Source organism: Carassius gibelio, chromosome B5 (assembly GCF_023724105.1).
Source record: "Carassius gibelio isolate Cgi1373 ecotype wild population from Czech Republic chromosome B5, carGib1.2-hapl.c, whole genome shotgun sequence".
NCBI classification, from domain to species: domain Eukaryota; kingdom Metazoa; phylum Chordata; class Actinopteri; order Cypriniformes; family Cyprinidae; genus Carassius; species Carassius gibelio.
Window position 1 is genome coordinate 23255134 of NC_068400.1, and position 17488 is coordinate 23272621.

The following is a 17488-nucleotide window of genomic DNA, read 5'->3' on the forward strand; positions in this document are numbered from 1 at the left end:
ATCTGACCGCAGATCAGTTGTTCAACTGAAGCTCCTCGTCCCCTGAAGCTTTTCCACACTCGTTTGACTGACACCTGAGGGAAAGTGTAGTGCATCTCCTATGTGATGTGGTCATAAAGATGTTCTGCGTCTAAATAAACGCAACTCTTGTCAAGAAAAAAGAGACAGAAGCAGCAGGTCCGTTAAACTGTCAAGCTTTTATTTTGATGGAAAACAGAATGGAGCCCTTACAGCTTCTCTTTAGTTGAGAAGTGTTTCAAGTATGGGTAAATGGTTAGCACTTATTGCATTATTATATGACGTTAAAGAAACCCAAACTCACAGCAGATGCTGAGATGGAGTTTGTGTGGAACAGAGCTGCTTTAAGATGCTGTAAACACTGGCTGATAATGAACTATTCATGTGTAAAAACAGTGCCATGCTTCATTCTGAAACACACAGCCCATGTATTTAATTCAATTAAAGCCTTTGCGATTCGATAATTGCACTGAGCCACGTTTTGGATTTTATTTTGATTAATCATGTACTGTATGAATTTCTGTACTTGAATATTGAGATGTATGATTGTTTAACAACCAAGAAATATGAAGCTATTTTACAGAAACACATTCCCCACTTAATGTTCCCATATTCCAGCAAGGTAATGCTCCCATACAGACTGCTAAACAAATCTAACACACTCCATGACCTTGCCAGTCATCAGATCTACACACATTGAGTCTCTCTGGGACGTCCCAGAGCACAGAATGCAAATGAGATTTCCACCTTCTTTATACCTCAAACAACTGGAGGCTTTTCCTCTTGAAGAATGAAGACATATCCTAATGCAAACATGACAGCATTTAAAAAAAGAATTGAAGCTGCTCTGCAAATTGTCTCTACTTTTTTATAAAATTTTGTTCGTTCTTAATACCTTTTTTTATTTATGAGATTTTTTTCTTACTTCAATGACAAACCCCTGAAGAGAATCGACACTGCAGTCCTTTCGAGGCAGTTAAAAACTCTTTTGAATGAGGTTGTTCATGAGTTTAAATGTTTTATTGAAGTGTCAAGCCTGACTTTCTTACTCCGATTCATTCTATTCTGTTTTTCTTAAACATTAGACATATATTTTGTAACTGAGACAATATGAAATATGTGTACTTTACTCACCCTAATGTCATTCCAAACCTGTATGACTTTCTTCTTTGTGATGAACACAATATTTGACAATTGTTGATAACCCAACAATTCTATTTTGGGGTGGGGGGGGGGCATTTCTCAAAATAATCCTGTTTTGTATTCATATTAAAGTAATTTAGGTTGATAAAGTCATGAGTGTGAGTAAACTATGACAGAATTTACATTTTTTGATAAACTTAAAAAGTGAACTGGTGACCGGCTGCAACACAAAACATAAACATTACAGTTACCTACATAATTTAGATCTAAATCTAAAATTTTAAATTACAAATAACATTTATTAAGAGCACTGTTTGGTCTGATGTCTTGATTGTTGACTCATACTACCTGTATTTAGCCTGCACTGTTTGACACTGTAAAATCAGTCTGTTTTTAGAAGCTGAAATCCTCTAGAGATGCAGCGGTGATGGCACAACACTCGTCTCACATTTCTGTGTATCTCTCTCTCTGTCAGGTGTTAAGTGGATCCGGGCGTCTGTACACGTGCTTCACGTCCCGTCACTACTGCCTATACCCTGCCTTCTCGTTCTCTGTGCTCCGGAGAAACGAAAGTCTGATGGTGAGGTCACTTCCTCTTTCTGTTTCCATACACACTCACACACAGCTGCACTCACAGACCCTGAGACCCTGAGACCCTCATCCTGTTTCTTGGTTTGTAGAATGATTTCTGTCATTATGCGTTTACACACTGTGGGTCGAAGGTTAGGAATAATTAAGTTTTTTATGTTCTTGTGCTCTGCAAAGCTGCATTTATTTGATACAGTAATATTGTTAAATATTAGTACAGTTTAACATAACTATTCCATTTTGTATTGACATCAATACGTTTTACTTCAACGTTTGCACAATTGATGCTAAATAGTTGACAGTATTACCAATTAGTTTACCACATTATTTTTTATATGCAAAATTGACTAATTCATTATTGAAAACCGTTTTAGTTGCAACACCACTTTTTTTTTTGCCTGCTTTTGTTTTAAATCTCTTGTTTAGCGCTCTTCATCTGCCGCTTGCTGTGGTTACTTCTAGCGATTTTATTTGTTTTCGGGTCTCAATTGACTGTCTGTCTTTTGATGCTGTGGCCCTGTTTCAACAGTGTCTGTAGCATGTGCATCAGCCTAGTTTTGAGCCCAGGGGAGCAAATGAGCCTAAAATTAGTCCTTAAGTCTGAGAAAGAAAATCCAGAGACTACCCCAAAAAGCACTGCTTCACTCTGATAGCATGACCTCACTTTATTATCGAGCTGCAACGAAATATAAATGCGTTTTATGCCCATGTGATCTGAGAGGAATGGTTTCCTTGTTTATTTATAGTCCTGTGTGTAATGCATTAGCGTTTGCTTGATGCGCTAGAAAATGTCTCAAATGTGATTAAGCTGCCTGCTCTCAGCGGCCGTCTCCTCCAGAGATAAAACACGAGAACATGACGTGAGATTCTCATCGGACATGAGTTGATGGGTTGGTGGTCTCTGTATCAAGGGTCTGGGGTCCAGTCAACCTGTAGTAGACCAATAATTAATGGAGAATGTGAATTATCAAGCAAATACAGTCTGTTCTTCATAGGCTTTTTCAGTGTCAGTCTTCTTGTTTTGTGTGACACTAATATTCTCCTTCATTGTAATCCTGTTGATATTTCCGTTACGTGGTGAATGTGCATCCCGCTGATGCATTTTTCATGTGTGCAGTCACCATAAATTGAAAACAGATGGCTGCATTGTGCAGTTTTATCATAACACAATAAATGATAGTGAAACACATCTGATCTTGAGTCTATACTGTTTGGCTGTCTGTCTGAGTCAGGCAGCAGGTCTCAGATCAGCAGATGACTGTTATTCTCTCAGGGCACATAAATAACTGATCCGGGAGAAGAGAACACTCATGCAGGAATTCAGATATTTGGAGTCATTATGGATTAAAATGGACTCGTCTTTTCGAAGTTGTTGTTGCACTTTAATGATTTGGTTTTTTTTTAAATGAGGGATGATGTGTCATAGCATGTTAAAAATTGCTTTTAAAATAACTAAACCAGCAAAGCTTCCTAGATTGACTCTCATCAACACACAGTGAAACCACATGAGAGAAATATTGTGCTTTTGGATTTTGTGTTCATAAAATAGTTTAGTGTACTATTTATTAAACATTCAAGTTGCTAGATTTGATCATGCTTACTAAAAAGAAAAGTGAACTTTATACACACTAAAAGAGGACTGTTGTTTTTATGCAAGCAGTGAGGTACGAGAGGCCGTGCTGTGCTGTGCTGCTTCACGTCACGTCGTGCCTAACAACTCCCTTCAGCTGTGATTCACAATACAGCACGGCCTCTTCTAGCTCATTGCTTAAAAAAAACGCCAACCACACCAAAAAAAAGTTAAAACCAAAAATGTATGAATTGATATATTACTTTAAGTAAATTAGTTTTAATTTTAAATACTGTTCTTCCTCTAAAAATAGTTCTTCACAGCAACAGTAACATGCCTCATCTTATGGAGCGCAAATAAAAACTGGAACGTTTTTTTAACAACATATATTTTCTCACACTTATACACGTGGGCCAGAGGTTGTTAGAAACACTCCTAATGAGTAATTACTTCTAGACAGGCCAGGAGAACATGGGCAACACATGATATTTTGTTTTTGCACATACCTGTAAATTGCACATTTATATATATATATAAAAAAAGTATATAATTTTTTCTGTTATTTTGTCATTAGTTTTTCACTTACACGTTATGTATAAGCAATACTGTATGAGATGTTAAATGTTTATTTTCATATGATTCAAATCACTTATTTTTATTTTTGTTTATTATTTACTATTATTAAATTGCATCTTTATCTTTATCCTTTTCCTGACGTCAACATCCTAATGCGGACTCTATTTATTTTTTGTAACAGTATTTACAAGGGATCTTTATTTGGTGAAAAAGTTAAATGGAAGAGGTATTGATTACTAAAATATAAAAAATGAAACAAGAACGAACACAAAGCAGTAGATGAAGAAATCTATCATGTGAGATGTATGTAGATGTGATGTATCTTGCCGTGTCACTCCATGCTGATGTATATTTCAGTTTCCACCTCTGACAGGAGTGTCGACACACACCTCATCTGTCTTCTGTCAGATTTCACTTCCACCATGACAATGGAAAATAAAAACCTACATTGCATCGTGCGTCGAGTCTACAACCTGCCTAGTGTTTGACATACCTGCCTGTATACATACAGACAAATATTCCATAGTGTATATTGATTCTGCACACTAATGGGTACTGCTTTCTAAATGTAGATAAACTAAGTATTAGTTTCTTGTGGGGTTTTTGTGAATTGAGAATGTGGTATTTAATAATGAGATTATTAGTGTTTATCATTTAGGGAACTGGAATATGGTAACCACCAAATGAATGAAAACAGTATATATCAGCTAAGCTAGATTCTCAGACTTTGTGTTTTGTTTTTCTAAGGTTGCACGTGCAGTTACTCACAACACACACATCTAGACACACTTTCCTTCTGAATAAATGACTGAAAGAAGGCAGCACAAAAGATATATACAGCTTTTATTAATAAAATAATTCACCATACATAGAGATTTATTCATGTTAAATAACAAGACTCCATTTTGATGCTAAAGTTTTTTGTCACAAAATTTTTTTTTTTTTCAACACGTACAAGAGAACATCACAGTGTATGTAGATTAGTGACAAATACACACACGTCAAAACTTACACATTTAATAGCACAGGCTCTTTTCTGTTTGCTCCAAAGGCAGGAATAAAGTTCAGGTCCACTTGACTGGTTAAAAAAGGCCTTTAGTTTTCCTGCTTTCACCAGACTGTACTTCATGGAATAAAACCTCAGCTAACACAGTTGCAGTGCAATACAGATTCGTCTCCATTGGAATGTCCAAGAGGTCTGGCACACTCCGGTAGTTTAGCCCTTACAAAGTGTAACAAGTATGTGTACATTTACATCATTTAGAGACTACAAACACAAAAATACTGCTTAAGAGTGTCTTTCTTCCCCTCAATAAATAGAAACTGTTGGCACAGCTGTGGTTGAGGAAGGCATGTCATAGTCGGGGGCGAACACATCAGTGCATCTGTCAGACACCAGAGCCCTGTCCCAAACAACGGTTTCCAGTAAGAAGTCATTTTTCTGTTCATACTGAAAGCAGATAAAGAATGTGACAATCACAGTCATGATTGATCAACGTTAAAGGAGTACTTCAGCTAAAAATGACATTTGTGTCAGCTCACCCTCAAGTTGTTTCAGATCTGTAAGATTTTTTTCTTCTTTGGTTGAAGATATTGGGAAGATATTTAGAAGAATGTTGGTAACTAAACAGTTGAAGGTAGCCAATGTCTTGCATTGTATGGAAAAGAATACTATAGAAGTCAATGGCTACCGTCACCTTTTTGGCTACCAACATGGACAAAATCAATTTTGTACAGGTTTGTAACAAATTTAGGTTAGGTAAATGATGACACACTTTTCATTTTTGCATAACTATCCCTTTAAAAATACAGCTATAGTGTGTGGGATTTTGGACCAATCAATTTGTCTGCCAATCATCACAGTTTTACTTAGGGTGACTCTTTTTTTCCAGATGTGCCCTGACCGAAGTTTCTGAATTGCTTAAAATATCCAGGTTTTGGCTTTATAGTTGCTGAAAGTAATGACCAATAGCGTGCAGGCATTGTACATAATCAACCAATCATGGTGTGTGAGAAGTAGGGATCTCCAAAAAACCAAACAAAAGAAAGTCAAAGCAATGCAAACACGAATACATGTAATGTATGTGAGGAATGTAGAGAGCATGTCAGTAAGAAAACAAAGCCAAACCCTGGGTATTTTAGGCAATTTAGAAATCACAGCCAAGACATGTCCCGGAAAAAGAGGATGTAAGGTGATCCTAGATTTACTGCTTGCTGCTTTTCGCATTTCACCTGGACACAAAACAAAAATAAATAGATACATTCCCATGACTTTAAAATGACCTTTAAATGTGGGTTTATGAACTTCTGGTCATGTTTGACCATCATCACTGTGTCCTTATTTTTACAAATCTGCAGATAGCAAATAAACCAATAGACACATTTACATGCACCAAAATAATCTGATTATAATGGCTCAGTCAGACTGAAGGTCTTCATGTAAACGCCTCAACTGATCTGAATGAGAATTAAATAAGTGGTGTAATCTAAAATCAAAATGAAAAGGCACAGTGTCATGGTTGTGTATGTTTACATGCATTTTACCTCTTATCAATATGCTTATGTTTCTTGTTTTACAAACCGCACAACTTTCAGGTTTTATATAAATAGCGCTTTCAGAACCTTAAATCGGATTGCATTCATTCCCATTTGCAAAAATCAGTGCATGTGAATATACCTAGTGAGTTTTTACATCTAAAACAGCCATGACTATCAAAAATCAGCTTACATAACAATCAAAAACACAATAAATATTGAAATAAACCATCCAAACATCAATAAAGTTTGTTGTTGTTGTTTTTATGTGTATATATACAGAAACAAATCGGGGGGGAAAGTGCAAAAAATGTTTGATGTTGCTTTTAAATGTTTATGACCAGTACTCAAAAGAACAGTTTAAGGCACTGACATGACCTACACTTGCTCAGATTATATAATATAACCTGACATATATAATATGTTCATGGAAGAGCAGGATCTCTTCAGATGATAAAATAAATATAGCTTTATTTTTCCTATTTAACTGGACAAACATATAATGGATGGAAAAACTAGGACTAAACCCTACATCTCCAAGGCTCAATGTCTGAGGAGCACACACTCGAGTCAGTGTGTCACAGCTCTGAGCTTCTAATCGTTTTAGAAGCCTATGTTATTCTTCACAATGTGGTCTAGATGATCCAGTTAAGGCACTGATGAATGACCGGCTGATCTGTAGTTGTACTGTAAAGGTGGTTGGTGATTAATAGAATAGCGTGGTATTATTGGCACTACAGAGAGTTATCCAGCTCCGGTGTGACACTGTAAATCTCTCCAGAGGAGACAGTCTTTGCTGCAGGTCAGCTGCTCTTGTTTCAGGTTGGGTAGTTTGTCACAGTCGGACATTCAATAACAAACTGATTCCTAAGGGCTGGGACACATGAGCAGACACACACTGATAATACACTGAGCTCCAAACATCCCAGACCAGTGAAAACCTGCCATTTAAATCCAATTTGACTTGCAAATAATCTAATAAACAGGTTCTAAGTTTAAAGAAACAAACATGATATCAAATCTTCTGGTCACTAATTAGAAAAGTAAATGTGATCATTGATCATGTGACTGTAGACGATCAGATGATCATCTCAAATTATACTGGAGAACATGATCATCAGGTTTGACAAATTTATGAAGTTCATGCAGCTCAACTTATGATGATATCAAAGTATCAAAATGCAAAAAAAAAAAAAAAACACTAGTTGTCTCAGATTTTGGACCCATGGACTGTGTAGATGTTAGAAGGGAAAAGAGTGTAATGGTCATTTAGTAACATGCTGACCCAAAATGTATTTGTACGCTTCAGCAACATTTACAGATATCTAAATGTAATTAATTGCATTATATAACAAAACATCAAAGTGGCATTTATTTGAAAGAAAAATAGCTATGTTTATTGGTTTTAAACTATAAAACAATATGATATAAAAATTCAAACAAAGTGTTACGACACTTTTTGTTATGTAATGCAATATATTACCGTATAATATTGGGGCCACTATGTACCCAGTGTAGCTTTTGGAGTCATTTTGGGTTTAGATTTGAACTTGTTTGGTTAATGGAGCTGTGAATGGACCAGCAGTGCGTTTTAAGTAATGAAAATTGGGGTAATTTTTTGGCTGTACAGAAAATCATTTTATGATTTCCTTTCTATTATGGGTTCTTAAATGAGCTCCTACCTTGTGTGTGTTCCTGAGCGCTCTAAACTAACCATCTCAACCGTAAAAAAACAACAAAAGGTCCTAATACATTCAAGCATTCAGAAACAGTTTCTGTGTTCTCTGTTCCATGATGGCGTGTTCAGCCTATTGTTCCTCTGGGCTGTTCTACAGACAAGTGATTATTAGAGATTTAACCAAAGCTGCCCAAAATGAGTCTTTTATTGTTCTGCAGGATCCTCATGTGGGTTTCTCATACGTGCTTCAGTTGATCGTTCAGCACTTCCAAAGGTCCAGCAACCACAAATCCTTGCGCTAAGGCTTGACCAATAGCTGCTGCAAAAGTCTGCTTGGAAATTCAATCTATACATTTTACCACAGATTTGTAGTGACGGAGGCTTTTTCTTTTCTTTTCACAGTTCAATGTTAAATTCTGAAAATGTGTCCACAATGTCTTCATCTCAATACATGATCAAGCTGTTTGCAGTTCTTTGGGCTGTAAACATTTCTCTCATATTTTGACCAGGCTGTCTAAAGCAGAGGGTCAATAGTCATTGTAATCTGGTCTCTGTGACAGCTGCTTCCAGTGGAGCTGCGATACAACTCGTCCCGTCGACAGAAGAAATGGCGGTTCAGAATCTTCCTAAAGGTGAATCTGAACTCCCGAATACGGTAGGCGTAGATGATGGGATTGACGGCGGAGTTGGCGTGCGAGAGGATGATGGCGATGTGCATGATGAAGCTGGGCTTTTTCAGATCGATGTAGAAGAGAGTGAGGCAGTTCAGGATGTGCACGGGCAGCCAGCAGAGAGCGAACAGCCCCACGATGATGGAGAGCGATTTGGCGGCGCGAATCTCCCGCTGCAGCAGGCCGTGGTGCTGATTCTCACCGCTACTCACGCTGCATTTGAGCTCGATCTGACGCAGCTGTTTCCGTGCCACCGTGAAGATCTTGGCGTAAATGCCCAGCATGATGAGCAGAGGTGGCAGCACGCAGCCGAAGAAGTTGAAGTACACCATGTAGCTCATGTCCACCACTTTCTCGAAGAAGCACTCGAGGCAGCAGCTTTGCAGGACGCCCGTTTCCATCTCCGCAGCGTCGCTGCTATTGCTAGTCTGTGTTAAGCTGCTTTTGTTTCTGAAACATGCCAAGTCTTTACGGTTCCAGCCCACGAATGGGATGAGTCCAATGATGAAGGATAAGATCCATAAAATAGCAATGATCTTTCTTGCCCTTTTCCCTGTGACAAGCTCCTTATACCTGTACAGAAGAGAGGACATAGAACAAAGATGAATAACTTTGTGAATCTGAATCTGGCTGAAGGTACGGCTAGTGATGGTTGAGTTCACTGGAGAGTCCAAAGTCTGAGATCACTACTAAAATGCTCCTATTTTGCATTTACTTTACTTGCTTTAGTCTGTACAAATAGCTACGTGATCAATGTCACAATTTGACTTTATTATTAATGACTAGAAATATTGCAGAATATTATTTATTCATATTAAGGCACATTCGCTTATTTCTGCCATAGGAAAAAAATAAATAAATAAAAAAGGTTATTGCAACTTTTAATATCATAATTCAGATTTTTTTTTGTCCCCTTACAATTGTTTATATATAAAAATTCAGAATTGCAAGATATAATGTCTAAATTGTGAGATAAAAAGTAACTTTTATTTCATGGTGGAAACAAAAAACAATTGTAAGATGAAAACTTGGAATTGTTAAGGGAGAAAAAAGTTGAGTTTATATCTCACAATTCTTAATCTATCAATTTTGACTTTGTTTTACAGATTTCTCAGAATATTGTTAAAGAAAGTGCGAATTACCTTTGTTTGTTATTATTATTATTATTATTATTATTATTATTATGTACTTCCAAAAATGTCTTTGATTTTAACGTTAAAAAGTTTGCTACTAGATTTTTGGATCTCACATTATATATATTTAATTAAATAGCAAAAGCTTGTTAAAACTTTCAGCCACGGAGTCAAAATATATATAAGATTTTGGTAACACTTTAGTATAAGGTCCAATTCACACTAATAACTAGTTACTTATTAGCATGTCTATTATTAACATATTGGCTGTTTATTAGTGCTTATAGAGTACATATAATGCATGACGTTCATAATCCTACCCAATACCCTAAACTTAACAACTACCTTATAAACTATTAATAGGCAGCAAATAAGGGGTTAATTGAGACAAAAGTCATAGTCATGTTTAGTTAATAGTGAGAGTTGGACCCTAAAATAAAGTGTGACCAAGATTTTTTATTATTACTTACTCGGAGGCAGGGCTTCCATATAAAACAACAGACACATTGTTCAAAATAAAACAACACACTAACGAAAAAAGAAAAGACCACTCTGTGTTTGTCACAAGCAGATCGTGTCAAAAGTGATAATCACTGCAACACCAACTAGGTAAAAAAAAAAAAAAAACCTTGCAAAAAAAGTGCAACATTTCTTTACACTAGCCATTAGCTTTATATTCTGTATGTAATGTAATACCTCTCATGAACATGTAAGTGTTCAGCTCCTTCTTGAGGTGACTGTACTTGTAGGTTTAGAGAAGGGGAAGAAGTGACTGATGGCTCAAGCTTTCACTTGGACACTCTTCTCCTGATGGACTGAAGTGACTAATACATCAGACCCAGCTGATGACATCATGTTGGCCCACAGATAACGAACCTTATTATTTTACACAAGCATCACTCTTAATATTCCATACACTTAGGGCAGTGTTCTTAAGAACAACTATATATTGTTTTTTTTGTAGCACAAATTTTGTTTACAAGTTAATACAAAAAAAAAAAAAAGTGTGGCTTTTCTAAGCAACTGGTCTACTGATTTAAAACTGAGATAAAACATTTAAAGATAAGATTATAGTGGGTTTTTTTTTTTTATCATCTTAGAAAGCATATACAGTAGCAACACCTGGACTTCTTTAGCAACTCTATAGGAGCAACAGCATAGCCTTGAAAATGAAAAAATCTAGTTTTATTTATTTTATATTCTCAGGAATAGACACATCACACATAGCTTGAAAAAAGCTATTTTTTTTTTGTAGCACAACATTTAATCAATTCTCTCTCTCTTTCTCTATCTCTCTCTCTCTCTCTCTCTCTCTCTCTTTTTGCCCCAGATGCAAGGACACATGATGTCATTGCATTTAGCTCCAAGAGCACAGTCTCCTTTTGTTGGACACTTCTTTCAGCTTTAGCACATTTTTCTCTCTCAGCACCAGATCTCCTCAACGCTCAGGGCACATGAATGGAGGGAAGAGTGGATTAGTTGTGGCATGACAACAACCCGCTGGCATCCCCATCTCTCTCTCTCACCCCTTCATTCTATTCCACACACAAATCCCTCCTCTAACCCTTCCGTTCTTCAGCTGCCTCGCGTCCGCTTTAGACCACAGAGCTCTGCCATCAGGCTCCAGTTCTAGTGAAAACAGTTGACACAATGGCTCTGAAGGGAGAAGGTCTCAACTGCTTTTCTCCTAACACAGGTGCATTTAAACAATAGTTCGCCACAAATAAACAACACATGAGTTGCGCAAAAAAAACAACAGCTTGTTTGAAATATGTTTATATTAGGGGTGTAACGATACGCGTATTCGTATTGAACCGTTCGGTACGACGCTTTCGGTTCGGTACGCGGTACGCATTATGTATACCGAACGGTTCGTTGGAGTAATTAATTATATTTGAAAAAAAAAAAAAGAGAGAGAAAGAAATATAATGATATGCGTTCAACAAGGTAGCCCAATAACCCAAACAACGTAACAGGCAACGCCCCTGACACTCCCGAAGAAGAAAAAAACACCATCTTATATGTTTATGTTAGGCTACTCAGCAGGCGCTCGCTCACTCAGTACACGCTGAAGGCTCGTTGCAAAATAGCCAATGCGTTTAACAGACTAGAAATGAGAAGATCCTCCAATAACCAACAGGTCTGGTGTTTGGGTGCACTTTGGATTCCCTTTAAGCTATAATGGTGATGGCAAGAGAGTGGTGGATAAAAAAACAACGGTATGTTGCATCTGCAACATGACAGGGTACCAGCGGGATTACAAAAAAAAAAAAAAAAAAAAAAAACCAGCGGGGATATCTGGGATATATGCGTCAGTACTATCTGGGAAAAGACGAAAAAAAGGAGAAACATGCACGCAGCAAACTATCCCTGCAGCATTTAGACACTATAGCTTACAGGGAATCCAACCCAAACACCAGACCTGTTGGTTATTTTAGGATCTTATATTTCTGGTCTGTTAAATGCATTAGACATTTTGCAACGAGCCTTCAGCGCGTGCTGAGTGAGCGAGCGCCTTAGGGGCCGTTCACATATCGTGCCTAAAAACGCATGGAAAACGCTAAGCGCGTCTTTATCCTCCTTTCCAAAGCGCTCGGGCAGAAGCGCTCATGAGGCGTCTGTCTTTGCTAAGCAACAATGACGTGCTCTCTCCATGAGACGCGGAAATTTCAGCGAAGGATAAATGGATTTGCAGCTCTAAAAATCGCTTGCAGTAGCTCTGCTACTGAATTTATTTCAAAATTGCAATCCATATACAACTATGATCAGCTGTTCCTTCATCTTGGCTGAGCTCTCAACGTTGTTACGGGAAAGGATGAAGCTGATTGGTTGGTTCTTGTCACATGACCCGCGGTGCGCTTGCAGCATTCTGAAAAGTTGAGATGTTTTTACATTTTGCTGTATCTAAAACGTATCGAACCGAACCGAACCGAACCGTGACATCAGTGTATCGTATCGAACCGAACCGTGAATTTTGTGAACCGTTACACCCCTAGTTTATATCTCAGTTATTTGCCTAGGCAACATTCAGAATTTTTGTTTACTGAAAAGTTTTTACTAAATATTGATATTTTATTTCAGCTCTCTTTTAATTAACATTATAATGCAATAAAATTTGTATTAACAGTCATATTTTCAGTATTTTTATTTTTTATTAATTAATGGAAATACAAAAAGACAAATGAAATAATTACTAAAACTGAACAAGAATGTAACTGAAATAAAAAAAAAAATAATAGTACACAAATGAAATTTAAATAAAACTATAATACTATAATAAGGCGAAAGCATTCCTTAACAATTAAAAGAATTATCTAAATGATCTTCTTTGGTGTAACACAAAAGAAAGTAAGTCATGAATTACAGTATTCCACTTCCTTTGGAATGCAATAATAATTTGATTAGTAGTTAAGGACATTGTCCTGATTTCACAGTGTGAAAAGAAAAATCATTAATGGATTTTTTTCCCCACTATTTAAAAAAATCGATACGTTGACCTGTAATGCATCACTAGTTCATCAATCCACTTTGCTCTCACTTATTTATGGCAAATCAAAAAGGGTCATTGAATGCTCAATAAAAACAATAAATGGATACTTTATCCAAACATTAAAAATCTGTCAGCATTTTCATACTGTACCAGGCCATTCCAAACCAGTATGACCTTTCGTTTATTTTTAATTTTAATTTTTTATTTTTTTATTTTTTTTTGCAGGAAAAAAGAAAATATATTTCGAAGAATGTTGGTAACTGAACAGTTGATGAAAATTGACTTCTATTGTATGTTCAAAAGACATTTCCCAAAATACTTACCCTTACTGTGTGCCACAGAAGAAAGAAATTCACACCAGTTCTGAATGACATGAGGGAGAATAACTGAACTATCCCTTTAAAGAGAATTAAAAAAAATAAAAATAAATAGAAGCATCTGGTTGTACAGTTCATTACATTAAAAAATACACCACTAAAAGGGAAAATCCTGCCATTTATTACCTTTTATTTCGATTTCACAGTACAACCAAAGACTCAGAGGAACAGTGGAAAGACCTTCTGATTCAAGCCCACGCTTACATTTATATAATAGTAGCCTTCTGTTTTAGGAAACTTGAACCCTATTTAGACCCTTCGGTCAGTGGACATGTAGCTAAACACAACCAGCCCTGAAGCTTTCGTGTTTCTACAAGACAAGAGAGATGGAGAGAGACAGACAGATGAGCGGAGGATGTTTGAGTAAGAGAGAGATGTGATGACCAGTCTAGTGAATGAAAGCTGAACAGGGAATACTGTCTGGCAGCAAAGTGAGGAAACTTAGTTCCTCTCGGTTCATCTGCTGACAGCAATCGTGCCCAAACCCTGTATTTCCAGTAACTACAGCGTAACGAGAAACATACGTTCATCTTGGCCATGAAACCGTGAGAGTAACATGACCACCCAGGATCTGAGATGAATTAGAGTGCACTTAACAGCTTTAACATTAAAGTCAGCTACTGTAAGCATTTCCTTATTCAACACTATCATTAAAAACACAGTGAACTGAGAGAAACTGCATTCCCACAGGACTTAACACAGCGTTGGCTGTGGAAGTGAAACCCCAGCCCTAATATTCAGTCATAAGTGTGCTTCAGTAAATACATGGCATGAAGCAGAAAGAGAATGTGTGAAGTTACACATGCACACTTGTTTGTTTATCAGTCAGTATGTCAGTCATTTCGTCAGACTTTCCATTCATTTTGAAGAAATTTGACGGAACTAGTGACATCGAGCAACCTTCTTTCTTTAATTGACCTCCTTAAATTTACCTATTAACACAGATTAAGAAAATTAGGCCGATTTCGCTCTGTCCAGAATAAGTCTTTAACTTCGATAAACTAGATTAACTTTGAACGAATTGCAAAAGAGGCACGAGCATCAATCATATTGATCGCTCATACAAATCGATATTGCAGCCTTTCATGAAAGATGCTGGTCGTTTTGTTGTTCATAAAGATGAGATGAATCAATTATATAATATTAATGAAAAAAGTGTGCTACTTAATAGTTTAATCAGAACTGAAAATACCGAAGACCGCGAAGAACAGGTTCAAAGTGCACGCGCGAGGAAATGTCAGAGCTTGTTTCAAGACAGATGTGAAAGATATATCATATATAATGCTTTTTGTACCGCTGCAATTTAGGAACGTAAATAACAGGTAGTAATGAATAACGAATGACTGCGTGTTAATGAACATGAAATGAAATGCTAATAAACTGGAAAAAAAACTCACCTCAGGGGGATTTTTACAGCCAGATATCTGTCGATGGCAACCGCCAGAAGACTAAATATTGAACTTTGAGTCAGTACCAGAACAAAACACGCCAGGAAAAGACATCCGTAAAAGTCTGAGTGCAGACCAATGCTTATTGTAATGGCAAAAGGGATGGCAAGACATCCAACCAGAATATCTGCCACGGCTAGAGACACCAGAAAGTAATTGGTGGCGTTCTTGAGAGTGGAGTTGATGGCCACAGCCCAGCACACCAGCACATTACCGGAGATGGACAGCACGGCGATCAGCAGCTCAATAGCGATATACAGCGAATCCATTGCTGCTCACTTGACTGAGAGAGACCTTCAGACCGTAGTTAGGATGTCATGAGTCTGTCTGTCACTCTCTGCTGCTTGTCCAGTGGTAAAAGAACCGATGCGCAATAATCCACGGATCTCCAAAGTTTGTGATTTGCCAACACGGCCATCTGTTGAATTAAACAAACAACGTTATTTGTATTCATTGTCTGAAAAAAAAAAAAAAACATTCAAGAGGCAGATTAAGACGCGTTGTTTCTTTCCTCACTTCTAGAGGTTCCCACTGACGAGAAGAAACTTTTCATTTACATTTTGATGAGGTGGAGTTACTTACCCTCATTTCAGAGTTGTTGTTTTTATGGCTTCCTCTTTAAACTAGCTTGCATTCGCGTCTTATACATGTTGCAGAAGCGGCAGGGACGTAATCTGACGCAGCGCGAGCGCAACACATGGCTTTTCAAGCAGCTCGCGGAAAACAGCCTTTACGTCACAGCTCGACGCCACGCCCAGCGACGCGCTGCAACACAACCGCAAATACCTTTAATGAGCAATTTCAAGTAAAACACACATTTTGGATTTTCCGCTGACAACTATAAAGAAGAATAAATGATAAAGAGTAAATCTAGTCAAATTAGATGTGTCTTTATTTAAAGAAATTGTAATATTTGGAAAGCAGAGAAAATAATAGCATTAAAGTAAAATCATAGTAAGTTAAGTTGAAAAACAAATATAGGCTAGATAAACAAATGGAGAGGGAGCTATACAGAGGGTACAGAAAGTATTTTTCACTCTTTGTTATATTGCTGGCATTTGCTAAATTCATTTAAGGTTTCACCCCCCCCCCCCCCCCCCCCTTCATTAATGTACGCACAGCACCCCATATTAACCGAAAAACACAGAATTGTTGACATTTTTGCACATTTATTAAGAAAAGAAAAAACTGAAATATCACATGTTCCTAAGTATTCAGACCCTTTGCTGTGACACTCATATATTTAACTCCGGTGCTGTACATTTCTTCTGATCATCCTTGAGATGGTTCTACACCTTCATTTGAGTCCAGCTGTGTTTAATTATACTAATTGGACTTGATTAGGAAAGCCACACACCTGTCTTTGTAAGACCTTACATCTCACAGTGCATGTCAGAGCAAATAAGAGGTCAAAGGAACTGCCTGAAGAGCTCAGAGACAGAATTGTGGCAAGGCACAGATCTAGCCAAGGTTACAAAAACATTTCTGCTGCTCTTAAGGTTCCTAAGATATAATCCTTAAATGGAAGACATTTGGGACGACAAGAACCCTTCCTAGAGCTGACCGTCCGGCCAAACTGAGCTATCGGGGGAGAAGAGCCTTGGTGAGAGAGGTAAAGAAGAACCCAAAAATCACTGTGGCTGAGCTCCAGAGATGCAGTCGGGAGGTGGGAGAAAGTTGTAGAAGGTCAACCATCACCTCAGCCCTCCACTAGTCGGGGCTTTATGGCAGAGTGGCACAACGGAAGCCTCTCCTCAGTGCAAGACACATGAAAGCCCCCATGGAGTTTGCTAAAAAACACCTGAAGGATTCTCTGGTCTGATGAGACCAAGATATAACTTTTTGGCCTTAATTCTAAGCAGTATGTGTAGAAAACCAGGCACTGCTCATCACCTGTCCAATACAGTCCCAACAGTGAAGCATAGTGGTGGCAGCATCATGCTGTGGAGGTGTTTTTCAGCTGCAGGGACAGAATGACTGGTTGCAATCAAGGGAAAGATGAATGCAGCCAAGTACAGGGATATCCTGGATGAAAACCTTCTCCAGAGTGCTCAGGACCTTAGACTGGGCCGAAGGTTCACCTTCCAACAAGACAATGACCCTAAGCACACAGCTAAAATAACGAAGGAGTGGCTTCACAACAACTCGGTGACTGTTCTTGAATGGCCCAGCCAGAGCCCTGATTTAAACCCAATTGAGCATCTCTGGAGAGACCTGAAAATGGCTGTCCACCAACATTTACCATCAAACCTGACAGAATT

General features: G+C 37.7%; 1 protein-coding gene and 1 long non-coding RNA gene across 4 annotated transcripts in view; one reads left to right on the forward strand and one right to left on the reverse strand.

The window, feature by feature from the left end:
- The window catches only part of LOC127957427 (uncharacterized), a 26038-nt gene extending 20718 nt beyond the window's left edge, over positions 1 to 5320 (forward strand). For all 3 annotated transcript variants that reach the window (XR_008153796.1, XR_008153797.1, XR_008153795.1), the window contains 2 exons: positions 1637 to 1741; positions 5216 to 5320. This is a non-coding gene — a long non-coding RNA (uncharacterized LOC127957427). The remainder of the gene's footprint in view (positions 1 to 1636; positions 1742 to 5215) is intronic.
- On the reverse strand, positions 4722 to 15952 carry LOC127957420 (adenosine receptor A2b). Its single transcript, XM_052555957.1, has 3 exons — positions 15810 to 15952; positions 15177 to 15645; positions 4722 to 9352 (listed from the first exon to the last, which is right to left on the reverse strand). Exons 2-3 carry the CDS (start codon positions 15494 to 15496, stop codon positions 8623 to 8625), a joined length of 1050 nt encoding a protein of 349 aa, XP_052411917.1. The 5' UTR covers positions 15497 to 15645; positions 15810 to 15952; the 3' UTR covers positions 4722 to 8622.
- Between the last annotated feature and the right edge of the window lie 1536 nt (positions 15953 to 17488).